Consider the following 25,371-nt stretch of genomic DNA (forward strand, 5'->3'; position numbering starts at 1 on the left):
ACTCTCCTGGGGCTCTCAGGGGCCTCCTGGTGTATCGGGGTGCCACAGGTCCATCTCAGTCTCTGGGTCACTGAGCTCCCTGGGGTTATCTGGGGCCTTGGGGTGCTGACAGGACTCCAGCACTTCCCCAGGATCCGGAGGGTCCCCAGGATCGGGGGACCAGATCCTCCCCTGGCCCCGAGCACCGCAGGATGCTCCCCGGGGCTTCCCCGTTCGGCGCACACCCCGGTGCCGCAGGCCCGCCCCGGGGGGTCCCGGCGCTGCCCCGGCCGCGGGTGTCCCCAGGCCGCAGCGCTGCCGGGGCCGGTGGTTCCGCCGGGGGCGGGCCGGGGCGGGGCGGGCCGGCGGAAGCGGGCGGTGGCGGCGCGGGGATGTCGCTGCGGGGCGGGCGGCGGGCGGCGATGCCGGGGTAGCGCCGGGCGGCCATGGCGCGGGGGGGCGGCCCGCCGCTGCGGCGGCTGCTGCTGCTGCTCCTGCTGCAGCTCCTGGCGCTCCCCGCCGGCCGCGGCAGCCGCGCCGGGCCCGGTGAGTCCCGGCCGGGGAGCGGAGGGGGGGGGGGGCTCGGGGATGCTCCGCGGGCGCAGGGACACAGGGGCACGTCCGGCAGAGGAGCCGGGCTGAGCGGCCTCGCTGCCCGCCCGGCGGGGTCCGAGGCGCAGCGGCACCGGTGGGAAACCAACCGGGTCACGTTAAAGTGAGCGGGGACCCGTCTGCCGCGGAGCGCCGGGAGCCGGTCTGAGCCCCGCAGCTCCTGCCAGGGGTGGCTTTGAGGTGGCTTCGTGATTTCGCTAGTGATTTGGGTGGTGGGGGCTCTGGGAGCTGTCTCTGGTGGAGCAGCGCTTGTGTCCGGCGCTGCAGAGCAGCGAGAGGTCAGGCACGGTCCCAGAGGAGTTTCTGCTGTACTTGCGGTGGAAGTGGTGGGTTTACTTGGTTTTACTTGGTTTTGCTTGGTTCTGAGATTACTTTACTTCCAGCATATCCAGGCAGCTGGGCAGGAGCAGAGGGCTTGCAGAGTGGTGGGTTGCTCACTGTGCTGGTGCTGGGGGTCTGGGGTGCACGGGGACTGAGCCTCCCCATCCAGAGGGTCAGCCAGCGGCTGCGGAGGTGGACAGGTTTGGGAAGGTGAGGTTGTTTGCCTGCTTCACCCCATCATGGAGGTGATCGTCATGAGGGCATCAACCACTGTTGATGGTGGTTATCACTTCCTCATAGTCTGCAAAGCCTGGAGCTGCTCCGGGGAGCTGATGGACGAGATGGCCTTTTGCCCCAGGCCCACCCTCCTCTGGCATCCTGCTAGCTGGGTTCCCAGCCCTGGAGACCTACCCCTGCCCTTGAGGTGTGGTGGTTGGTTTGTCTTGATGCCATCCCACCGGCTGGGGGAATGTCCTCACAGGGTCAGGTCTGGGCGCTGGTGAAGATCAGCTTCTCTCCAGAGGAGTGAGTGGTTCTCTTCCTGGAACACTTATACATGGATTTTTGACCCAGGCTAAAGGAACAGGGTTTCTGTTACATTATAAATGGGCAAACATCCTGCCACGTAGCCACGTCTTTTCTTAAGTCAGACTGATCATCATCTCTGTAGCTTTAGACAGTGTCTGCTTTGAAATGAGGGCTTCATCCTTTTGATGGGAAGCCCTGAAACCAAGGTATCATTTCCTAAAACTACCATGATCTCATAGTAGTTTGGACAAACAAACCCAAGCTTTTGCAGGTGGCTCTTTACTCTGAAATTCAAATAACACATCGCCTCTCTGCATCTGTGATTCTACTGCACTTCGTTTCTTGTCTTAAAAACACTTTTGCTTTTTGCATAATAGGTTTGAAAAGTGCTTATGTGGAATCTGTATGGAAGAGGATAGAAACAGCATCCGTTTGACAATTCCCTTGCTCAGTTTAAAGGCTTGTTTTACATTATGGAACAGTCAAGTGGGACTTTCCAGGTGTTGCTGTGCTGGTGCAGAACATACTGAATAGATGGGGACAGACACATACAGAGCAAGCAAATACAAGAGCGTGCTCTCTCGATGCAAATGGACTGCCAAAGTAAACGCCTTGCTCGCGGGTGACCTGTCTTTCTGGCTTTTCTCTGCTGATGCTCAGCTTATCTGCCCCTGGTGTTTCCTTGTCAGCCCAGCTGCCCCGGGTGTAGCTCTGGGGTGCCCAGCACAGCGAAGCCTGTGAGCAGGGGCTCGGCTGGTTCTCGCCATGAGAAGCTGCTTCTGAATGGACTTTGTCCACACCGGTATGTTGTTGATACAGCCTCAGCTGCCACTGACCTGGTCACAGGCAGCATGTGAGCAGGGCAGGTCTGCCCGCCTGCCTTCAGCCTGGCACTGCGCTTGAGCTCGTGCCGTGTAATTGTCTAGTCCTTAATAAATAGCACTGCTCATTGCTTGGGGGTTTTAATTCTGCAGCCTGCCCACCCTCTCCTCCCCCATAACCACACAAATCATGCTTCAGCTTCAAGAGGACGTGCTGGGTGAGTGGTGACCATGGCTGTTGGCCGTGCAAAGCTTGGCAGCTGGTGGCGTTAGAACGATAGAATGATTGTATGGTTTGGGTTGGAAGGGGCCTTACAGCTCATCTGGTTCCAACCCTCTGCCATGGGCAGGGACACCTCCCACTAGACCAGGTTGCTCCAAGCCCTGTCCAACCTGGTCTTCAACACTGCCGGGGATGGGGCAGCCACAGCTTCTCCAGGCAACCTGTGCCAGCGCCTCACCACCCTTACAGTGAAGAATTTTTTCCTAATATCTAATCTAAATCTCTCCTCTTTCAGTTTAAAGCCATTCCTCCTTGTCCTGTCACTGTGCCATTGTAAAAAGCCCCTCTTCAGATTTTGTATAGGCCCTTTTAGGCACTGGGAGCTGCTTGAAGGTCTCCCCAGAGCCTTCTCTTCTCCAGGCTCTCTCAGGTTGGAGCAGCTTGCATCACGGCAGGAGGACTTATCCCCGTGCAAGCTGTCTGACGTGACCTGTTGCATTGAGCAGGACCAGGGCTCTCCCAGCTCTAATCATGCTTTGTGTCCCTGTCTACCCTCACCCTGTGCCCAAACACCTCCATGAACTTCCAGAAACGAACATGCCTTCTGCATGCAGAGTGCAGCTGGGGTATAGACATCGCTGACTGAAGACTGCTCCCTTCTGTAGTTCCTGTGCATGAAACATAATTGGGCTCATAGGGGATCACAGCCAGCTCTTGTCTGTGGTAGCCCACGCGCTGTGCTGCCTTGCAGCCAGGGAGCATTTGCTTCAAAAGCCCCTTTTGTGGTCTCTGCTCCTTGCTGGTCGAGGGAGCAGCACAGCCCCAGCACGGGGGAACAGCTCTGCCCACGGGCTGTCAGCTTCTTGCTGTCCTGCCTGAGGCTCACCCTTCCACTGGGTGACCTCGCCTGGCCCCATGCATTAAGGTGCTGCAAGTGCTGCTCCCTTGGCTGGACCCTGTGGGTGCATGGCCAGGGCAGCCGCTGTGGTGAGGCTACGTGGCCACACTCTTCTTCTGGTTGGCTTGCATGGCCGGTATTTCTTGCTTCCCTGTTTCCTCCTTTCCTTGTCAGGTTTACAGGGTGCCTGGAGGCTTTGGCTTGGTAATTTGCCAGGGAATTAAACCCATGATTACTGTTCCTGTCTCTTTGCAGTGCTGTGGGTGAAGGTCAGCATGCATCCTGCTTTGGGGCATGAATTGTAGTTCCTGCTAGGATTAGATTCCTCTTGGCACAAAGTACATCCCAAGGCTCTGGTCCTGTTTGAGGATTGTTTTCCTCTTTCTTTGGCATCTTTCTTAAACTCAGTTGGGTCCTCTGTGTTTCCAACATGACCCTCTGCAGTGTTGGAGGAAGGCAAGTTAAACCGTACTTGCTGCTTTATTCTCTGTTAGAAATGAGGAGACTGCCTCTGAAAGACGGTTTCTTCCACTCCAGGAAATTCCAGAGTAGAAAGGGAGCATCTGGGAGGATTCGGCAGAGATGTAAAGACATTTTCTTCTACCCTTTTGCTGAGTGTTATGAATCTTGGTTTTGGGTGGGCAGCATTGCCTTGGCTCCGCTGTCTCCGTGCAGTTTTGCCCCCTTGTCAGCCCTGGTGTGATGGGGTTTTTTTCCATCCCTGAGTTGCAGTCTGGCTGGTTCCTTGCAGACAATAACACTAATGTACAATTTTGCAGGTGAAATTATCAGCAGGCAGGGGGTGATCCATAGGCATAGCTGGGCAGAGGGGTGAATGGAGGATCTAGTTAGTCCTGGTGGCACTTTGACTGAATAGCTGTAGTTTTGCATGATCTTTCAGCCTACCCTAGGGCTGTTCTTGGTATCCCAGCAGCCTTCCTTCCAGGTAGGAGAATCTTTAGACTTTGGAAGGTACATCTGAAAGCAGAATTAGGTTTGCAGCACATGAATTTTCATCACATCATTGTGTGTCACAGGGAGGCAGTGGGTTGTGCAGTACGTGTGTCTTGAGCTGAGTAAGACAGATAAGGTAAGCTTATGTGCTCAGCAGAGAGAGATGAGGGCAGAGCTCTTGACTGTGTGTACCTGCTGCTGGGCCCTGGAGCGCCCCTGCACTGCCTGCACCCATCTGCTCTGCACTGTTTGCCCCAGGGTTTCCAGCTGCCTACTCTATAGCCTTTTCTTGTGACATCAACTTTTCCTCCAGCCTTTTTCTCCTCCTCAGTGTCTCTGGTGATCTGTCATCTTCAGAGCACATCTTGCAGAGGGTACTTAATTCATCTTTTAGTGCTCTCTGGCTGCGGGTGGTGGTTTTGTAGCAGGGGTGTGGGTGGTTCTGGCTGCATCACAGCGTATCTAGTGGGACTGCGATGGGACACCAGGGACACAAAGGGCTTCTCTCCAGCAACCTTAAGACTCCCATGTGCTCCTGTGGGTGGCTCAGCCCTGCAGCCTGCCCCCAGCAGCCAGCCCAGCAAGTGCTGTGCTCTCTCCCTTTCAGACTCCATGTATGTCTCCGAGTACTTCTCTCAGAGCGCACAGAAGCTGTCCTTCTACAGCTGGTATGGGAACGCTAAGCTCTTCCACTTCCATGTGCCGGAAGAAACTGTGCTGCTTCGCTGGCTTCTGCAAGCATCCCGGGGAAAAGGACCTGAGTGCACCAACATGGAGATCACAGTGTATGTATGTCCCTGTGCCAGTGCTTGCTCACATGGGCTTCCTGTCCTTCTCTTGTCCTTGTTATTCATGGTTGCGGTTGGTTGGTTGTAGAATGCTGGGCATTTTTTCCCTAGTTGAAGAAGCCATAGTTTCTTCCTGTAGTAGCACTAAGCCTGCGTTTAAACCTGTAGGAGCTTAAATCTGTAGGAACATTTTGTTTAAACCTGTGTTTAAACCTGTTGGAGCATTTTGCGTTCATGTTATCAGTACATCTGGGGCTGTCTATCAGATGTGGTGCCTAAGAGACTCCTTAGGAGCACTGGAGGTAGCTCCACAGTGAGGCTGGTATTGCTGCTCATAAGCGAAGGTGTTCCTGGACCTTTCTGTGCCTGGTAGGATCCTGCACATGGCACTAAAGGATGTAGCAGGACCACAAGGGGTTTGAGAGGACCCCAACCAACTGCAAACAGACAAATTCCCCAGCACAGAGGAACTGAATAGACGGGACACTTTGTGAGGAATGCAGCTGTGTGTGGAGCAGAGATAGGAGAGGAATGCCGAGTCCTGCAGACACAAGAGCATGAGAAGATTGCAAACCTAATGCCAGTGAAAGAAATGATGCTTAGCGCAGTACTTGAGTTGGAGGATTTAAGGACTTTGAGCTGTAGCTTGGGAGGGTACCAAGTTGTCTGGGCAAGTTGTGCCCATGGAGACACATGGGTCTCTGGCACCCGCTCTCAGGAGTGACTGAAACAGCTTGACTTGCGCTTCCCTGGTCTGCCCTGGACACAGATCAGTGCTCTTAGTTGCTCCAGAGCAGCCTGGCACAGATGATCTTCCCACTTTCTGCTTTCCAGAAAGGTTTCCAATAGTTTCGGGGTGTGACGGACAAGGTAACAGCTAAACGATACCCTAAGAAACGAAAACCAGCCCAGCTAAAGCTCAAATAGGTTAACACCATGTCGCCTGTCACGTTTGCCTGCTGGACCTGTTATGTGCTGTTGCGGTGCAGTCCAAAAGTGAACAAATTAAATGCCAGATTGGCTGCCCAAATAAAGTAACAGCGTGTTACTTTGCTGCCTGCTTTTCTGCTACTTCAAACGCTGGGCTGCTTATCTGGGAAGCCAAAGTGCTGTTGTACTGAAGTCGGTCACATGGACCTTCCTTGGTAAGCATCTTCTTAGTCTGTCTGCCTGCCCTTCTTAAGAGAGGAAATAGGGAAGATGTAAATCTTGGCTAGAAAATAAATAAAAGCTTTCTGACGATTCACCCTATATGGGGAATTTGCTGATGGTTATAAAAAAGGAGTAGTTTTGCGCCTGGGGCTTAACCTTAGTAAGCGTGAAAATTTGCTTTCAGGCTTCATGGAACTATGTAAATCCTTATCTTAATAAGCAGCCAAGTTAAACCAATCTCTAAATAAATCCCGGGTAAGCTAATAGCAGCCAGCCCTCACCAGATGAAAACGATGGCTCTTGTGGTCTGCTTGATAATGTGGGTTTTTCCAGCCTGCTCCTCCTCAGATCCCAGGCCAACGTGGCTGTCCACTGATGAGTTTGTATTCCATTTTTTTTTGCCAGTGTCTTTGCACCCCTCGTTTTATTTGCGTTCTGGTTTCTGTCACAGGCACTTCCGCTATGGAGCCCCTCCTGTAATTAATCCACTGGGCACTCATTTTCCTGCTAATGCGACCGTCCGTCCTTCCTATAACATCAGCATCACTCTGAGCAGTGCTGTGCAGAACACCACATTTGTGAACATCACCAGCCCTGCTGCCGGAGACTGGTTCATCGCTGCCCATCTCCCTGAGGCTGCCAGCAGGATTGAAGTGAAGGTGAGGGTCCTGGTGAGGCTCTCAGCTGTTGTGCTCTGCTCAGTGTGTCTTGCCACAGCTGACCCGTCTGCTCTCCCCTCCTGCAGGGTTTCTCCACTCCATGCCCCTATATGTTCCAGGCAGATATGTTTGTGCTCAGACTCACTGATATGCCTGTTCTGGAGCCTGGTGTTGCCATGCCACAAACAGTTGTCTCGCCTGCTAAACCACTGCATGTCAAGTGAGTGAGAGCAGCGGGTGGAAGGACTTAGGGCCATGGTGGGGTGGGATTTCCCACGGGTGCTGCTTAGGGGAAGCCACTGTTGTTCCCGTGTGGGGCTGGAGCTGGGGTCTCTGGGCCTGTTCACCAAGCTCCCTGCAGCAGTGGTAGGGTTTGCACAGGGAGCACGCACTTCTCTGGCTCTTCCAAGGTGGTCTTAGAGGTTCAGCTGTGGGAATTTTAGCTGTTGGAGATGTTTCCCGTGGGAAGGATGTTCACAACACCAACCAGAACCAGCCAGCCCCTGCCACAAACCCCCGGGGACTGTGGTGGGTCACACCTGGCTTGTGTGGAGAGCACAACCTCTGCAAACTGCTGGTCCTCCCTCCTCCTGCAGGGTCTTCGTTCCCAAGCATGCCGCAGGGATGCGGTTTGAGCTGCGAAGCTGTGTGACAAGCGAGCAGAAAGCGTGTGCCGTGCGGGTGGTGCTGGGCTCCATCACGCTGCCCCAGTCCTTCCAGAAGATCATCACCTGCGGGGGGAATGTAAACTGCAGCCTGGCCCTGGATTCACCCCCCTGGGAGAAGTGGCTGCAGATCATGGTGGAGAGTTTTGGCCCTGCCAATGCCAGTGTGTCTATGGAGATGCTGGCTTCTTTCACAGGTGGGCTTCCACTTTCTCTAGCCCTATAGGAAGGACCAGATTGAACTTTGTGTCTACTGTGTCTCTCTTGCGCCTTTGGGTGGCCTGCCTTCCCTAGCATGCTGGTTGCCTGGGCATAACCTTAGGGGCTGAAACGTAGTTGTTGCTTTGAGGTCAAAAATGAAGGCTTCAGTGTTCACTCAAGTGGATACTCCCTGGAGATGCCTGTTTTGGAAATGTCTGAAAAGTTCAGGGTCTCTGAAGCAATGGTATTTTCCAAATGGGAAGCAGTGGCTAGCTTAATACCTGTGGGGAGAGTAATTTGGGGTTGATGCACCAGGCTGATGATATGTTCGCTATCAATTGGGAATAAGCAGGCTACATACAAGAAACCATTTCACAGAGGTTTATTTGCAGTAATGTCTTGGGTAATGAGGGGATGTCACCATTTCAGGTGACACCTTGTGACTCAGAAGGTCACAAGGTCCTTGTGGCTGTGATATGCACCTTTGCACCCTCTTATTACGTGACCATAATCCCTGTTGGACTTTCGGAAGCTCACCAACTAGGCACATTTTCTGATGGGGATTCTGCCATCCCCTCTTCAAAGCAGAGACTCAACCCATGTGCTGGAGGGCCTGGCACCAGCAGCCAAGGTGTTAAGGGGGAGCACTAGAGTCTCTGGGAGTGATAGATAGGCTTCCATCACTGTCCCAACTTGTAGATGCTGATGCTAGAGATCCCCCTGCAAAGATGGTGCCTTTCAGAGGCTGTAGCAAATACTGCAGTGCGTGAACCAGCGGAAATACCCCCACTTTGTGCTGTCACTTGAAGGTCTGGAGCTGCTGGGGCCCTGCCTGGAGGAGGTCCTAGTCCTGCCTGTGCTGATTCCTTTCCCTTTTTGCTTTACAGCTTGCAGACCAGGAAGTACCAGTTCATTTCTTAACTTCAGCAGCCTAAACCAGAGCCAAACTGGTCCCAGACCAGGCAGCACAGGAGCAGCAGGGAGCTCCACTCTGTCTACCACAGAAGCTTCACACAACGCGTCTGGCCAGAGGAGCTTCTGCCTGCAGAACCAGCCTGTCATTCGTGAGGACCTGGATGTAGTGTCTGTGCGCTACAGGCTCTTGAATGGTCCCAGTGTGCCTGTGAACAACCTCTCCCCGACCCTGCTCCTCCTCAACCTGAACACTGGCATGGACAGTGGGGGTTCCCTTGTGGTCAGTCTCCTGCTTAACAAGGTGCGGAGGCTCTTGGATGGGATTGTCTCCCCTTTGTGGGACTTCGTCCCTGCTCCTGGGTGGGTTTGTCAGCAAACTCCAGGGGTTGTAGGTACCAGTGGGACTATTTGTCTTTCCTTTTTTTGTCACAAAACACTCTGAGCTTGCTTTAGCCACTTCCAGCTTGTCCCACCTGCCAGCTCCAATTCAAGTGCCACAGCTTGCTGGCATGTGGTGGCAGTGACGCAGAGGAGATGAAATGGAAAGCAGCTGCAGTGCCATCTTCTCCACAGGAGCCTGGCACTCTGCCACCAGGATAGGAGACTGAGCAGGGAAACCCAGGGATGTTCCTGCCCAAGTCACTGATTCCCAGTCTCCTTCAGTGACATCCTAAAATCAGCCCCCTGAAATTCTTTGGAACTTCCTGAGGGCTGGAGCAGGGCTCAGCCCTGATGACCTGCTGCCTCTGACTCCTGCCACACTGTGCTCATGCTGGAGTGATGTGTGAGTGCCCCAGCTCTGGGGCAGTTTCCCCATGCACCCCTCAGGACTCCCTCTTGCCTTTCAGCCAGCGTGTGGCACGGCGGCAGCACAGGGTGAGGTGAGCATGGTTTTGCCCAGAAAAAGCTGCTGAGTTGATGGGTGACCTTGATCTGCAGGATTCATTGTCGCCTGCTGCTCCTGTGGGCAGTGTGGGAGAGGAATTGTGCCAGGGGGTGGCATCAGGGCGCTCTGACGTGGGACACTGCTCTGTTTGTACAGACATCCGTGAACCTGGCCAATGCCTCCGTGGTAGCGTGTGTGAGTGCTGCTTCGCCGGTGCTGTCCCTCAATGCCACACACAACTGCAGCACAGGTACGAGAGGTGCTGGCACCTAATGCCAGCTCAGCTGCACCATCTCAGGGCTTTGCTTTTAGACCCTGTGAGCTGTTAACTGACTCAGGATTTTGGGGTGTCCCAGGGAAGCTGATTTTGGCACAAGCCCTTGTGAGGTCTCTGTGCTAGCATGTGCCTAAGGTGCTAGTCTGGCACTAGGAGTTAGTCTCCACCAAAGGAAGGTCTGATTGCATCTGGGGCTCTTCCAGACTCGTTGGCAAGAGGTTTGGGGATTGACAAGGCATTGCTGGTGTGTAGAGAACTTAAGCTCTGCACTGGAGGACTAGCCAAGCAAACAGGCTGCTCCATGTGCCCTGTGCTGTCTGTGCAGGGCTGAGAGCTGAGATAAAAGGATAAACAAGGGGCTCAGGGGCAAGGATCCTCTCCATTCCCCTGGTGCCTCCTGAGGATGGGAGCAGGAGCCACAGGAGCATCTGATTCCTGTGTAATCCATCTCAGCATGGGATTGCTGCGGGCCCTTCTCCCCTGGTCTTAGCACATCACAGCACCCTCTTTTCCTTAAGCTTTTTTCCAGGGCTACCCTCTGAGTGTGAGCACGTCCTCTGCGGAAGCGACGCTGATTGTCCTGTACCCACAGACGGATGACTGGTTCCTCTCCCTGCAGCTCATCTGCCCGAAGGGCCAGGGGTGAGTGCTGTGTCATCCCACCTCGGGGCTGGTTCAGAGCACTCTGTCTCCACATCCCACTGCCCTTGACTGGTGCGAGCAAAACCAAACCCCTGTCTTCGCCGCCATGCCATGGGCTCAGCTCAGCTGGTAGCAGCTGAACTGCAGCTGCAGAAGGAGCAGGAGGTGGGTGACAATGCCAGCTTGCTCTCTTGTGAGCACCCAAACAGCTTCTCTAGTGCCGAGCTGGCACATCTCATGCAGGCTGCAGATGGCAGGGCCTGCCTGGATGAGCTTCCTCTTCCCCAGGTGGATTTTGAGGTGATAAATTGGTAAATGAAAATGCTGCTGTTACTCCTTCGAGGGGTCTCTGAGATGTAGGCAGCTGTTGCCCATACTCCTGCAGGTTGCCTTTCTGCTGGGTCCTTGTGTAAGGGGCCGAGAGTGTGCTGTAAAACAGTGCTGGTGATGCTGCAGTCAGTCATGAGCACTGGGGTTTGCTAAGGCGGTCTGGGGAGAGCTGATGCCTGCACATTGGTTTGGCAGTCCAAGTGGAGAGGGAACCAACTCTGCTTCTAACTGGGGAGGGATGGAGTAGATCCTGGAATAGCAGGGAGCTTGCGTACACAAGCGTGGCCTGACCTGGAGCAGGGTGCTCCCTGGGCACAAGGCTGCCCAGAGGACGAGGGTACCAATGTGACCTGCTGTCCTTGCAGTCAGTGTAATGCTGCAGAAGCCAAAGTGACCGTCTTTGCATACCTCACCCCCTGCTTCAATGACTGTGGGCCGTACGGACAGTGCAGCCTCCTGAGAAGACATGGCTACCTCTATGCTGGCTGCAGCTGCAAGGCTGGTGAGTGCATGTTCTAGGAAGCTTTGTGATCCTCCCGACAGGGAGGACATGTTTTTATGGTGGTGGTATTTGGGTAGGGGAGCCTGGGGTCTGTCGCAGCTTCCAGGAGCAGCCTCGTGTCACAGTGCCTGCCCAAAGAGGCCTCAGCACCTATGGTGGCCTCTTGGAGAGCATCCTGACTTCCCCAAGGGATGCTGTATTCTGGGGAGCACAGAGTACCCCAGAGAAAATGGGGGATTGGGCTGAGGACAGCCCAGGGCTTGGAGAGGTGCTCCTGAGCATCCCCAGAGAGATCAGCGTGCTGGCAGGGCTGCTGGAAATGCCTGCACCAGAGCCTGTGCCTTCCGGGGAGGTTTGTTATGTGGGGTCCTGGTATGGGTGCCATGAGGCCAGGCTGCATCCCTGCCTGTGCTTTGCCATGGTGCTGTCTCCTGCCAAGAGCCAGCACACAGGCCAGCCCTTGGGCTTGGAGGCGCCCCTGGAGGAGGAACATCTGTGTCAGCTGCTAATTATCTTAATGGGATGAGAAGGCTGGGCTGTAGTCAGTGGTGTAGGGAAGATGATAGCTCTGCTGTGCCTAGGTGGTACGTGTACCTGTTCTCAACAGAAAGACAAAGCAAAATGTGGTTCAGTGGTGCTTTGGGTCTGAGCCAAGGCATCCCTGCTGTCTGCTGCAGTGCTGATGATGGGTATGGAGTGAGATGGAGAACAGCATCCTCATTTCCCTGAGGGGTGCCAGGTTCTGGGAAGCACAGAGCACCCCAAGGGAACCGGGGAATCAGGCTGAGGACAGCTTTCTGTTGAATCACTTGGAGCAAAATGCCCCATCTGCATATTCATGACCCAGAAATAAACTGGAAAGAGCAGCCCTCCCTGGGCTCTGCCTGGCAGGGAGCTGGCACAAGGGGCAGAGCTGCTGGCTTGGTTTCTGGTGGCATTGTAGCTACTTTTAACTCTGCTTCTTGACCATGGAGTGCCTGCACATACCCAGGCTGCCCTGTGACTGACCTTCTTTCCCCAAAAGCAGGATGTGGGCATCCTAATTTGAATTAAAATAAAGAAAGAAAAAAGGCAGGTTTGTGTTCACAGGAGACTGTCTCGGCTTGGTCCTTAGACAACAGGCTGAGAATTGTGCCCTGTGTCACGACATTATCCTCTAGGAAATGTTCACTCCCACTGTCCTGTGCAGACCTGGGTGTCACTGTGGGCTGAGGCGGTGGGTTTGCTCATGCTGGAGAAGAGGAGTTATAGGGAAATGGAATCGCACCTTCTGCTGTGCATGGGGGTTACAGGGACCCAGAGCCGGGCTTTTTTGGGGGAGCAGAGGGAAGGGGCAAGAGGCCACAGACATGAGCTGCAGCAAGGAAACTTTCAGCTAAATTGAAGAAGACAATTTTTCCCCTGTCAGAGCTGTTCATTGTTGCACAGTATCCAGTCTGCATCCTTGGAGATCTTCAAAACTCAGTTGGGCAAGGCCAGAGTAGCAAAGCCAGGGCAGCCTCACCTGGCTTCGCAGGCTGCCCTGCTGTGGCAAGTGATAGGAGGAGCCCAGTGGCTTCCTCAGTGCTGTGGTTCATTCTCCACCCTGGTTCCTGGGATATATAGGGGTCTTGCACCCAGCTTACACCATCAAATGAAGCATCTGAGCCTCAAAAGCCTCATGTACCACCAGCAAGTAGCATGTGTGTTGAGTTACTGGAGGGATGAAAAGATGGGACAGACCCACACGGTGCCTAGGGTGGCCTCTGCTACATGGGAGCAACCTGGGGGATGTCCTCAGAGCAGGCACAGGGCACTGCTGGGGTTCCCCAAGACTTTTCACAGCAGAGCATGTGATGAGTAGAGACCGTCCTGAGAACAGGAGCGTGAGTGGCTGATGGACCAAGTGAGAGGAGGCTCAGAGGTGTGAATCCTCCTTCTGAGGCATCCCAGGCTCTTGCTGGGTGCTGCAGGAGGACAAGGTAGGGCAGTGAGATCCACACAAGCCTCTCTGCTCTGCAGGTTGGGGAGGGTGGAGCTGCACGGACGATGCCAAGGCCCAGTCTGTCAGTGTGCAGAACCTGGCCACCCTCCTGCTCACCCTGAGCAACCTCATGTTCCTGCCAGCAATAGCAGTTGCTGTTTATCGCTACTACCTGGTGGAGGCCTCCGTCTACACCTACACCATGTTCTTCTCCACGGTAGGGATTGCCTTTTGTCGGGTCCCCTGCCACCTCCCCCTGAACATTGGGAATGCTTGCATCAGACTGAAGTCCTTGGTGGAGCAGTCCATCCTGGAGCTCCCCAAAGAGCTTCTAGCATCATTGGACAAGCACCTCCATGGGCACGTCCTGCTCCTTCAGAGCTGGGCAGAAGTGCTACTTTCACTGGGCTCTCGTATTTGGGCGTGGGAGCCCAGGGAGTAGAGATGAGCCTCTTCATCTCGGCTGCTTCTGGAGCATTGCACTCTTGAAGGATGCCGTCCTAGGAGCTCTCCTAGGGAGCAAGTTGATGGCTGCTGTCATCTGCTTTCCATAAAACCATGGTGGAGCTTCCTGGAGGTACTTCCAGGAGGGATCCTGCTGCCATGTGCTGAGCCTTCCCCTGCCTCTCCTTCCCAGAAAGCCATGTGATGCTGTTGGATTCATGCTAGCCTTTGCTTTTGTCCCCGGCTCTAGTTCTACCATGCGTGCGACCAGCCAGGCATCGCAGTGCTGTGCATCATGGACTATGACACACTGCAGTACTGTGACTTTTTGGGCTCCGTGGTGTCCATCTGGGTGACGATCCTGTGCATGTCCCGCGTGAAGAAGGTCCTGAAATATGTGAGTATCAGGTAACCCCGTGCGGCAGGGTCAGACCTGAGCCAGCCGAGCCACAGGCAGCCACACTGAGCCCTCTCACGGCTGTGACACAGCCTAGCCTGGTGACAAAGCCTGTTTGTCACCCAGTGCCACCCTGATTTTTAAACCAGTGGGTTGTTTTGTCCCGGGATCGTGAACCTGTGTGCTTGTAGGGACTGGGATTTGTGGGAAAGGTTCATGGCTCCTCTGGCTTCTCCTTCTGGAGGTGCTGCTCCCAAGTCCTGCATGCATGCAGGGCTGGGTGGCCAGGAGGTGAGGTCCTCCGTGCTGTTGGTGACAGTGGTCATGTCTCATTCCCAGGTCCTTTTCGTCTTGGGGACCCTGCTAATTGCCATGTCCCTGCAGCTGGACCGCAGAGGGGTGTGGAACATGATGGGTCCCTGCCTCTTTGCCCTCGTCATCATGGTGGCAGCATGGGTAAGTAAGGGTAGTGAGGCAGGACCTGCTGTCCTTTGCTTCCTTCTGGAGCATGATGGTGGCAGAGCAGACCCTGGCTCCAGCCCATCCACAGGCATGGCTTGTAAGGGAGACCTTATTGTGACCTTTCAGTTCTTAAAAGGGACCTATAAAAAAGATGGGGAAAGACTTTTTAGCAGGGCCTGTTGTGATAGGATGAGAGGTGATGGTTTTAAACTAGAAGAGGGGAGATTCAGGCTGGATGTGAGGAAGAAATTCTTTACAATGAAGATGGTAAAACACTGGCATAGGTTGCCCAGAGAGGTGGTGGATGCACCATCCCTGGAGACATTAAAGACCAGGCTGGATGTGGTTGGGCAACCTGATCTAGTTGAAGATGTCCCTGCTCACTGCAGGAGGTTGGGACTAGATGACCTTTGAAGGTCCCTTCCAACCCAAACTATACTATGATGCTATGAAACACCCAAGTGGAGGGGGGGGGGCAAGGCAAGGTGTTCTTCCATCCCTTGTAGCTGCGAAATCCCTGGTTACAGGTCTTGGCACAGTCTGGCCCTCCAATTGAGTGCATGCCTATGGCTGCAGTATTGTCCCAGAAGGGTCATCTGTTGCCCTTGCAGTGGGCAGGAGCTATACCATTTGTGCTGGGCTTTGGTGCCACAGCTGGGTACGGGCTTTTGCATGTGAAAGATGGGCCCAAGAAGAGGGAAGGATGAATCTCTTGGGGGCAGCAGGCACAACCTCTTGCTGTAAGGTTGGCAGATGCTCCTGGGTCAGGCAGCACTGCCTGTTCCCCCTGCCTAAGCTGCTTCTTGGCTGCTTAACCTTCTGTGCTCTGACACCTCCAGGTTTACCACGGCGTGAAGCGCAGGCATTGCTACCCCTCCTCGTGGAAGCGCTGGGTTTTCTACCTCCTCCCAGGGATCACCTTGGCTTTCATTGCCATGTCAGTATATGCATTCATGGAAACCAATGAGAACTATTACTACACCCACAGCATCTGGCACGTGCTGGTGGCTTGCAGCGTTGCTTTCCTGCTCCCTCCTCGGGACAAGCATAAGAAGCCCTGGGCCTGGTCACAGAAGCTCACTTGTCGCTATCAGATCTGCCAGAACGACCGTGAGGAGCTCTACGCTGTGACCTGAACTGCTCTGCTCCTGGTGGCAGAGGTGGAGGCTGCTGAGGTTGCTCTTGGCCTGGGCTGCCCCTCTCTCACACATCAGCAATCCTCTTACGTGCTTGGTCACTGGCCGGGAGGGCGCAGCATGCACCAGGTTTAAAGATGGAGATGGTGGGCTTGTCGTGTGAGGGCAAGCTTGAGGCCACCTCTGCTATTCTGCTGGGATAGGGCAGGCTCTTTGTGGTTCTAGATCAAGGAATAGCCTGTCCCGCACCTCCCCATGGCCCCGGGGGAAATTGCCAACCCTTCTTCCCCTCCTGCTGCATCCATGAGGCTTGGGCTTAGCCCACACTGAGCTGCACCCCCTTTCCTAGCAGAGGGCTGTGGGGCAGGGATTTCCCCTGCCATCCTGCAGTCAGCATTTGAACCCAAGAATAATGGGTTACTTCTGACCTGGGGGGCAAATACTGCTGCATGCCCTTGGTGCTGATGGGGAGGGAGCTGATCCTGGTATCTGCTGGGCCCTTGGCTGCCATCTCCACGGCGGTCTGGAGCCTCTCTCCCCATGAAACAGGCAGTGCTGCTCTTACCTAGTCCTGATTCTGGGGAGGGGAAGAACAAGGCTGGGACTTGGGCCCTGGATTCAGGGTCAGACTTGGCAGGAATGTGAAAAAAGCCTGTGGAGACATGCAAGAAGCATCAGCAGCATCTCGCCCAGAGCTGTGAAACCTGCTGCAGTGCAGGGTCTAGTCTAAGTTAACTTTAGCCCTCTTAGCTCATCTGGAAGGAGCCAGGCTGCAGCACGGTCCCCTTTCTCTCTCGATGTTCAGGTATTTACAGTCTTCCTCCCTTTTGTGGGTTTGGCATGTGCGCAGCTCTGCCTGGGGCAGTGTACGTGGTCCAGGATGGTGTCTGAGCTGCACACCGCCTGCTCCTCCAGCCTGCTGTGCCTGTGAGGCTGGATGTGTGGCAGAATCACAGCCGATCTGAGGCCACTGGCAGTGTCCTGCCCCAGCCGGGAGCTGTGCCATGGGCTCCCCGGATGGCTGCAGTCTCCTTTGCAGCATCTGTGTCACCGTAGCCTTACTAAAGGGCACGCAGGCATCAGAAGGCAAAGGCAGAAACTTGGCAACCAGGAAAGTCGGCTTTGCCCATCCATATCCTATAGATAAGAGCTCAAATACACTGTTCCTTGCTGGTTGACTCCAGCTGTGGTCGGCCGGGTGTGTGCTGCTGGGAGCCCCTCCTCAGGTGGCCTGGGGAGGAAAGAGCTATTAATGAAGCATTTGCCTCCTCGGGGTTCTTTCTTTGCTTTGAAGAGCAGCCAGCCTTCTGCTCAGCTCTGCACTTTACCCTCTGCCTCCCCTCTGCAAGCTCTGACTTTCGAAGCAGGCGAAGGGCGCTTGCCTGCACCCAGCGGTGTCATCCCCGCCACCCATGTCCTGCGTTTCCCTTTGCTGCCGCCATCCACGCCAGCAGGACGGGGCTGGGGTGGGGGACGTGGGGCCCTCAGGGCTTCCTCGAACTCTTATCACTTCTAGGCACTTTTCCCCGTGTCGGTTTGCACAGTGGCGTCGCAGCCCCAGCACCGTGCCAGGAGCTCCCACCGCTCCGTCAGCCGTGCCCTCCGTGCCGGGCTGCCCGTTACCGGAGAAAGCAATAATAATTCCTCACCGGGCCTTTGGGGCGAGAAATCCCGCTACCGTGATTGTTTATTTTGTGTTGATCGTTGACATTCTGCTCTATGCCTCCCGCTGCTCTGGCACAAGGTTGTGTTCGGTGGCGGTGGTGTTAATTATTTGGGGTAAAATCTGAGCGAATTCCTGTGTCTGGGGAAAGAACAGGTTTGTTGGGGTGGTTTTTTTTCCTTTGCTGTTACTACCTGTGATTATTTTATACGGTGGATTTTAACGCTTACAGTTTTATAACCAATAAAGCTATTTGAGGGCACTGTCGCGCTGTCACCTTGGGGGTGAAACGCGGGCGCGGCGCGGCCCCTGCCGGCCGCAGACGTCGTCTCCCCTGCAGCCCCATCCCCGCCAGGCACTGCGCGGGGTGCGCGGCGCCGGTTCCGGGCGCGGTGTGCGCCGGGAGCGGAAGCGGCGGAGGGTGGCGATGCCGCTGCACCGGTTCCCGCCGAGGCTGTGGCCGGAGCTGCGGATGCGGGAGGGCATCTGCGCGCGGCTGCCGCAGCACTACCTGCGGCAGCTGCGGGACGACACGCCGCCCACCCCGGTGCACTGGCGGCCGCACGGGCTGCGCAGCCGCCGCAACCCGCGCACCGGGCAGTGGGAGCGCGTGCAGGACGTGCCGGTGCCCGTGTACCTGCCGCCCGCGGCACACGAGGGGCTCTGGGGCGGGGAGGGCTGGATCCGCGGCTTCCGCTATGCGGGCAATGACAAGGTGAGCGCTACGGGCTGTCCTGGCCCTGCGGCCCTGTTAACGGCAGGAGGGGGGAGCAGTTAGCGGGGCGGGGCACGATGGGACGGGACCGGGCAGCGGCCTCCCCCTTTCCGCCGCGCACAGCCCACCCGGCCCTGGCGCAGCCCCCCAGGGAAGGCGGCAGCCCCGGGCGCTGACCCCGGTCTCTGCCCAGCTCTCCACCAGGCTGCCCAAGACCTGGAAGCCGCAGCTCTTCGAGCGGCAGTTCTACAGTGAGATCCTCGATGCCACGCTGACCATCACTGTCACCATGCGCACACTGGACCTCATCGACGAGGCCTATGGCTTCGACTTCTACATCCTCAAGGTACGGTGCTGCGCCTGCAGGCAGCTGCTGCTGTTAACGCATTAGTGCAGGTCAAAAGCTTCCAGCCTTTGATACCCCCCTGACTGGAGCCCTTGGTGTTAAAGGTCAGAACCATGATCATATTAGCTCCAGAACAATCCTAAGGGACTATTTTCAGTTTCATAGTGCATGTCCCGAAAGTCTCTACAGTGTGCGGATAAACCACCAGTGCTATGTGCTGATAGACTCAAGTGTTCTCTAGCAGCTGGACTTCTGGTGCAATTTAATATCTGACTTTATTTCTCCAGACCCCAAAAGCTGATATGTGCTCAAAGCTCGGGATGGATTTGAAGCGAACGATGCTGCTGCGGCTTGCACGGCGGGATCCTAAACTGCATCCCGATGATCCAGCCAGGAGAGAGGCCATATATAATAAGTACAAGGTGGGTGCCTGACCTGCAGTTCCTGCCCTGGTGTCTGCAGTGGTGTTTGCGGGTTGTCCAGACTGATAATGCCCTAATTGCCCATTCACAGCGCAGACCAGTGTTCTGGGGGGGTGTTCAGGGTTAAGAGTATGGCCAAAGAAGGTGTAAACATAATTTGTCAGGTTTTTTATGTCTCTCCATGGGCTCCCAATTTCTGTACGATTATTTGGGAGGACAAGCCTGTGTTTTTGCTGTGATTGAGCTCAGTGAGGGTCTGCAATAAGCACTGGTTGGAGCCAGCACTGCCAACCGCAGTGAGAATCTGTACTGACACTGCAGAGAGGAGACCACAGCTCCTGTGAGCAGTTTAGTGTTGTGCAGTCGGTGGTGGCTGCCAGCATAGAAACACCACCATAGAAGCATCCACAGTCCATGGAGTTGTGCTGAGAAACAGCCCCAGGACTACACAAAGGAGAGGCACAGCAGTGGGCATGACTGATTGGAGAAAGCAGGACCCTTGCTAAGGGACAAGGAGTGATAGGAAGGGGATGTTAGCTGCCGGCAATGAGGGAACAGTGTTTTAGGATTTATCCATAGTAATGCTCCTGCTGGATTGCATATATGTGAGAGTTGGGCATAGAGAGGATTTGCATCTTGGTCACCTGGAAAGACTGTACCACCTGCTCCTTCCTTTGTCACAGGAATTTGTAATCCCAGAAGAGGAAGCTGAATGGGTTGGCTTGAGTTTAGAAGAAGCAATAGAAAAACAGAGGCTCCTAGAAAAAAAGGTGAGTTCCTGAGGCGGTGCTTAGCACCGAGGTGTCTCAGGTGCATCAGGCTGCACGTACGCCTGATCTGAACAGCCTGAGCACTCCTGAGCGATGACCCAAACCTCCTGAGCAGCCACATGAGCCTCCCATGGTGACATTTCCCCCAGACCTGTTGGCTCACGTTTTTCCTGCAGCAGGAACAAAAAGGTCAGAAGCACTATCTGAGGTGGTGCTGGGCCCTGAACCCCATAGGGCTGCAGCTTCTTCGAGGGATATGTTCACCCAACGTGCTTCAGTACAGCTCTGATTGAGGGCAATGTGAGGAGGGAGGGAAGCCCTTTTAGATGGAAAGAGATCCCTGGGAGCTGCTGCTGGTTCCCATCTGCAGGCAGAACAGGAAAAGCTGATGAATGTCCCACACAGGTGCCTGTCGTCTGTGAGGGGAGGTTACAGAGCTCAGAGCAGATGTCTCTGGAGAAGCAGCAGGTTGCCTTGTTAAGCCACTGAAAAATACCTGACCACGTCTTTCTCTGGTGTTAACTATTAGCGCTCCCACAGCAGTGGCTCCCTCGGCTCTCCAGTAGGCTTCACCCCTTGCTGCTGTGCAGGTTCACTCCTTTTAAGTGGTTTGTCCTCTGCCTTGTTTCAGGACCCTGTCCCACTCTTCAAGGTATATGCTGAAGAGCTCGTCAACCAGCTTAAAGAACAGGAAGCAGAGAAGGAGTAGAAGAAACCTTTGGAGCAAAATCCCTGCTGCAGATCAAGCTATGCGGTTCAGTGAGTCCTCAGTCTGAACCACGCTTGTGTGGAAGGGGCCACATGAAGAGCATGCCCAGGAGCATGTTGCAGTTATTGAAGCCTAACAACAGCCTAAATTCATGAGGAACCATTTCTGTGGCTGGGGGAAGAATTTCTATCCTGTGGTCTCTGAAAGTGTTCCTGTAAGACTGACTTAATGTGGTTCTGCCTGTGCAAGTAGTTGGCTGCTGTTGAGAGTTTGATCATGATATAAAATGAAATATGTATTTTGGGAATATCAGTAAACTTTCCTCTGATACTTACGGCTCATTAGTGTGTTCTAGCAGGGACTGGGAGACACGGCAGTGGTGTAACATAGATCAGTCCCTAGGCTTCTGCAGCAGATATTGTGCCCCGAAAGCATGACTCCAAGCCCTTCCCTCAAGCAGTGGGGCTGAGCTCCCCAGTCACTGGCCACTCTGACCCCTTGGTCCCAGTGCTGTTTCTGTTTGAGGTTGGTGACTTTTAAATCTTTTATTCTGTAAAAATGTAGCTGAAGTGGATGTTCAAGCCTTTGCTCCTGTCTGGTAACAAGGGACTGAAAAGCACTTGCCGTAATTACATGCTAGGGAACAGCACTGTGTATGATGGCTGTCATCTCTAAGCTTCATGGTCCTGAATGTGTTTCTGAATGGAAATAAAACAGCATCTCCTCTGTTTCCCTTCAGCTCAGAGGTAAGGGACAAGCACAGAGCTTGCAGGATGGACCTCCTGTGAGCTGTATCTCTGGATTGTCACCCCTGGAAGAGACTTCATCTTAACCATGTCTTGGGATGAGACATGCTTCCCCACTCTATAGGGGCAAGTGTACTGTCATGGTTTCCGAGCCACAGAACCCATGATAAGAGAGAAGCTGGGCTTGTAGAGCAGCGTGACTGGCCCCCTCTGCACTGGAATGGAGTAGGACTGCAGAGGAGCAGAAATTCACAGTGCCTTAATGTCCGCCTTAAGTACTTGGGGGAGAAGTGCTGCAGAGGTGGTCACTGGGGAGGCACAGAGCCTCTGCAGGGCTGTGCTAGCTGCTGGGGGTGAGGATGGTGGTGAGGTGAATACAATCTACGTGGCGGCATTTCATGAAGACCAGACTTCTCTGCTGCTTTCCGGGCCAGGGAATGGGTTGGAGCTCTGACAAGGGGTATTTGAGCCCCAAGGTGAGTGTGGCACAGTCCCTGACTGGTAGGGCTGGTTAGTCAGGGGCTGTGCTGTCTCTGCATGGGTGCAGGAGACTTGGCGCCACAGGGGATGGGTTGGGTGGCAAAAGCTGGGGTGTTTCCAGCTTGTCTGTATGTCTCTGCTCCGGCAAGTCCAGGTTCTCAAGGGCAAACTGGCACAGAAGGTTGCATTTGCCTAATGAGTGATTTTATAGCTAGGCCAGCACAATGACGTTTGAGTGTCTTCTCCCTCTTCTGCAACTGAGCTGAGTGGGAAGCTGCTGCCCAGGTCCTCAGAGACCCTGACACTCTGCCCTCGTTAGAGATAATTAGCTGGGACAAGCTCCTTGTTTGACAGCTGTGCTCATCATTAGGCAAGCACAGCTCATGCATTTTAATGCAGCTCTGAGCAAATCTCCAGACCCTGGCTCTGTCCCAGCCCCCCTCCAGTAGCTTTGCTAGGTCTGGCCTCTCGGGCTATGGTGGAGCGTGGTGGGCACCTGCCTGGATCCTGCTCTCAGCCCTGAGGAGGACCCTGGTGCCTCAGCTCCTTGGTGGTGAAGGGCTGTTTGGGCCATTAGCAGCTGCTTCTCTAACTAAAACCAGTAGGTTTTAGTTATGTAAAATCACCTTACAGTTGGTGGTGCTGTATCAGGGACGGCTTTGGCTGCACGTCCTCCCAGGCTGCACCGCGTATTGCCTGTCCCTGCAGTAGGCTCTGTTCTGTGGTGCTGCTCACTGTGCATGCCTGGTGTGCAGGATCTGCTGCCTTGGGAAGGTTTGGTGGGTTACGGGGGTAGCAGGAGCTTTTGGCCGGACCTGAGGGGAGCTCCTGCTACAGAAGCTGCAGGAACGTCTCCATGGGGAAGCTACTGGGGATGTGGTTAATCCTGACTTCTGACTTGGAGCCCTCCATTCTCCATCCTGCCTTTGATGAGAAACCTTCCCCTTGCTCCTTTCCCTACACCTATGTTGGATGTGGCCAAGAGCTTCCCCCAAGGACACACTCTCATGGACATACTCTGCTGACTTCAGGAAAACAGGAAACTCTGCTTGTGGAGCAGGGGTGCTGCAGCTTCAGAGAAAGGAGAGTTGCAAGCACATGGGGCTGGCTTGCCCTGCTGTAGGCAGAGTTGCAAACGGCTCGAGGTGGGGAGGGAGCCCCTGTGCAGCATTTGGAGTAGTTTGGGCTATGATACCCTCTGCTAGCTTACCTGGATGAGGTGGAGGAATAGCTCAGGGCCTGGTGTTAGACCTTTCCTGGGTTTGTGCCCATTCATTTGCAACTCTGACCACACACAGAGCACTTGATTCTGCTTGCGTGGTGGTGGTGTTTACCTGCCCAGGTCAGCTCAGTCTGGCAGGTATCAGGTTCTTTCACTGCCCCAGCAAGGGCAATTGGAGGAGCTGGTAGTTTGCCACGACAACATGTTCCCGGGAAGCCAGAAGCGCCACAGGCCCGTGGGTGCAAACTGAGGCCATCAGCTTGAGGCTGCAAACCCACCGCTGGACAGGGGATGGGCCTGGCTGCTCAGTACAGCTCAGACCTGAGCACCACCTCGGGCTCCAGCAAAGGTCACCAGCCTCCTGCTTTTGGCCCGAGGGTGCTGAGCACAGCTGCAGTGTGCAAATACCAACAGCAGGCAGGGAGCAAGGACGTGACAGCCACAGGCAAGCTGCCACAGCCTTGCACAGGGTCACCTTGGGTTTGGCAGCTGAAGTGTAAGGCTGGGGTAGCAGAGGAGACTGCTCAGAAGGGGGAACAGGTAAAAATGGTCTTGTCAAGAGAGCAATGAATGGAAAAATCCCAAAGCAAACAGGCAGGCCAAGGTTTGTGCCGATCTGGTGGTGTACTTCCTGGGCAAGGAGGCTGCTAGCTGGCATCTGGATTGCAGAATCACTTGGTGGCTTTATTTGCCCATGCGGGGGCTGCAGCCAGTGCTGAGAGGACTTCTGATGGGGCAGGAAAACGCGGCTAGTCATCCAAACCCAATCAAGCACTACCTGAGGCTTTCACCCAAGACTTCTCTTGGCTGTTGCAGACAAGTGCTCCTCAGCAGCACACATGTAAGCACAGACAAAGGCTGGAGCATGCCATGAAGCGGTGTGTCACCCACCCGCAGCAGTGTGGCTTGGTGAGGGGTGACCCCTGTCCCCAAGCGAGTCTGTCTGGTTCAAACAGAGGAGCAGGGGGTGGCTGTGGCAGATGAACCAAGGAACAGGCATGGCCACAAACTGCGGGTTCAGGTTGGTGATAAGGATGCTGCAGCCCAGCACCGGTCAGTGGGAGGGGGATCTCCAGCCATGGCAGTTTTCCAGGTGGACAAAGCCATTCTGGATTTTGGGGATCAAGATGGAGCCAGGCTCCTCTCGGACATGGGGAAGGGCAGGAAGCCATGGGTAGTGATGTAATTGGATGTAAGGGAAAAATCCTTCCATGAGAGGGTGATGCAGCCCTGGGACAGGTCTGGAGAGATGGCAGCATATCCATCCTTGGAGGCTTTCAAAAGGAAGGGGAAGGTCCTGAGTGACTTGCTCCAGCTTTGCAGCCAGCCGTGCTTGGAGCAGGAGGTTGGGCTGGAGACCTCCAGAGGTCCTCCCAACCTCACTTTTTCTGTGATGCAGTTCTAGTAGCTACTCCACCTTGTGAAGCTCTTTGCAAAACAGCCGTCAGTTTGAGCAGGGGGATAAGTAATGAACTGGAGAAGACCAAGTTCTGGCTGGAGGGGAGGGGCCCTGTCTGAGCAGGAGGAGGGGTTGTCTTAACAGCTCTGTTCTCTCCCTTCTCTAGGGTATGAATGGTCTCCATCCTCCCTGAAGCTCTTTCTGCTGCCATATGCTGTGCTCTCTCTTCTCCCATCCACCTGAGGAATTGTCTTATGCACCAAGTCATCACCTCCAGGAGAAGTGGTTGTGGGCAGGGATGGTGGGATGGAGCCCTTGGCCACACGCTGGATCGCCAGGAGCCCAGCGAATTGGAGCAGCAGAAAACAACCTGGCTCTGCCTGAGCATCCCTGGGGACGTCCTGGGGCTGCTGCCACGGGTGCCCAGCAGAAGGCCCTGGCGGCTCTCCATGAGTGACTGCTGGGTGTCCTGGTCCTGCTGGCTCCTGATGCGCTGCTCGTCCTGGCTGGCTGCACCACCCCTGGAGGGACAAGGTGGAAGATGGAGGAGTTGTGTCACAGCAGACTGGTGGCCTGATGGTGTCCTAAGGCTCACTGCAAGCAGGACACATGGCTCAGAGGGCAGTGGGTGAGACCAGCAGCAGGGTCCTGGCTGCAGCATGGCTGGAGAGGACACGGGCAGATCTGTGCGGGAGCTTGGTCTTTACAATAAGGAGTCATAAAAAATAAAAAAACAACTCATAAAATCGACATATGCAAATGCATTAATTGCTAAAAGCATCTACTCCCTGACATGCTCCTGCTGCACTCTGTCCTGCAGCCATGGGCTGGGCTGGACTGAGGGTGCTGGAGCAGGAGTGCACATGGAGTACAGGCGGGTATGTGGAGTTACCTCCACCCTCAGCTCCTGCTGCGTGTTGTGGGCTCAGATGGGGCTCCTTGGCTGCGGGATGAAGGGCTGGGGGTGCGAGGGGCAGCCGTGTCAGCTGAGGATGGTCACGGGCACCTTTCCCTGGCTGGACTCTGCCTTTCGTCTGTCTCCATCACACACATTTCCCAGGCAGCCATTGCCATGGTAACGCTGAAAATGGTGCTGGTTCAGGCCAGCCAGAGCACTCTGAAAACACAGGAACTGGCGCTGCTG

General features: G+C 54.9%; 2 protein-coding genes across 3 annotated transcripts; both read left to right on the plus strand.

Annotated features, from left to right (window-relative positions):
* Nucleotides 1-422: 422 nt before the first annotated feature.
* On the plus strand, nt 423-17,680 carry PGAP6 (post-glycosylphosphatidylinositol attachment to proteins 6). 2 transcript variants are annotated; one of them, XM_030482404.1, is made up of 13 exons: nt 423-525; nt 4,944-5,121; nt 6,728-6,935; nt 7,022-7,155; nt 7,532-7,797; nt 8,689-9,017; nt 9,759-9,852; nt 10,398-10,521; nt 11,217-11,353; nt 13,355-13,533; nt 14,011-14,157; nt 14,497-14,613; nt 15,459-17,680. In XM_030482404.1, the coding sequence occupies exons 1-13, from the start codon at nt 426-428 to the stop codon at nt 15,753-15,755; spliced, it is 2,310 nt and encodes a 769-aa protein (XP_030338264.1). In that variant the 5' UTR covers nt 423-425; the 3' UTR covers nt 15,756-17,680. The 2 variants fall into 2 exon arrangements, with proteins under 2 accessions (XP_030338264.1, XP_030338265.1); XM_030482405.1 differs by lacking the exons at nt 423-525; nt 4,944-5,121 and adding an exon at nt 5,989-6,269.
* Nucleotides 17,681-17,802: 122 nt separating this feature from the next.
* On the plus strand, nt 17,803-20,710 carry MRPL28 (mitochondrial ribosomal protein L28). Its single transcript, XM_030482419.1, has 5 exons — nt 17,803-18,133; nt 18,327-18,479; nt 18,767-18,901; nt 19,585-19,671; nt 20,303-20,710. Exons 1-5 carry the CDS (start codon nt 17,846-17,848, stop codon nt 20,378-20,380), a joined length of 741 nt encoding a protein of 246 aa, XP_030338279.1. The 5' UTR covers nt 17,803-17,845; the 3' UTR covers nt 20,381-20,710.
* The last annotated feature ends 4,661 nt before the right edge of the window (nt 20,711-25,371 follow it).

The sequence above is a fragment of the Strigops habroptila genome, chromosome 4 (assembly GCF_004027225.2).
Source record: "Strigops habroptila isolate Jane chromosome 4, bStrHab1.2.pri, whole genome shotgun sequence".
Taxonomy (NCBI): domain Eukaryota; kingdom Metazoa; phylum Chordata; class Aves; order Psittaciformes; family Psittacidae; genus Strigops; species Strigops habroptila.

Coding starts and splice junctions, on each gene's coding strand:
- PGAP6 (XM_030482404.1), top strand. CDS start 426: ATGGCGCGGGGGGGCGGCCCGCCGCTGCGGCGGCTGCTGCTGCTGCTC. Junction 9,018..9,758: donor TCAGTCTCCTGCTTAACAAG/GTGCGGAGGCTC, acceptor CTGTTTGTACAG/ACATCCGTGAACCTGGCCAA. Junction 11,354..13,354: donor TGGCTGCAGCTGCAAGGCTG/GTGAGTGCATGT, acceptor TCTGCTCTGCAG/GTTGGGGAGGGTGGAGCTGC.
- MRPL28 (XM_030482419.1), top strand. CDS start 17,846: ATGCCGCTGCACCGGTTCCCGCCGAGGCTGTGGCCGGAGCTGCGGATG. Junction 18,134..18,326: donor GCTATGCGGGCAATGACAAG/GTGAGCGCTACG, acceptor GTCTCTGCCCAG/CTCTCCACCAGGCTGCCCAA. Junction 18,480..18,766: donor TCGACTTCTACATCCTCAAG/GTACGGTGCTGC, acceptor TTATTTCTCCAG/ACCCCAAAAGCTGATATGTG.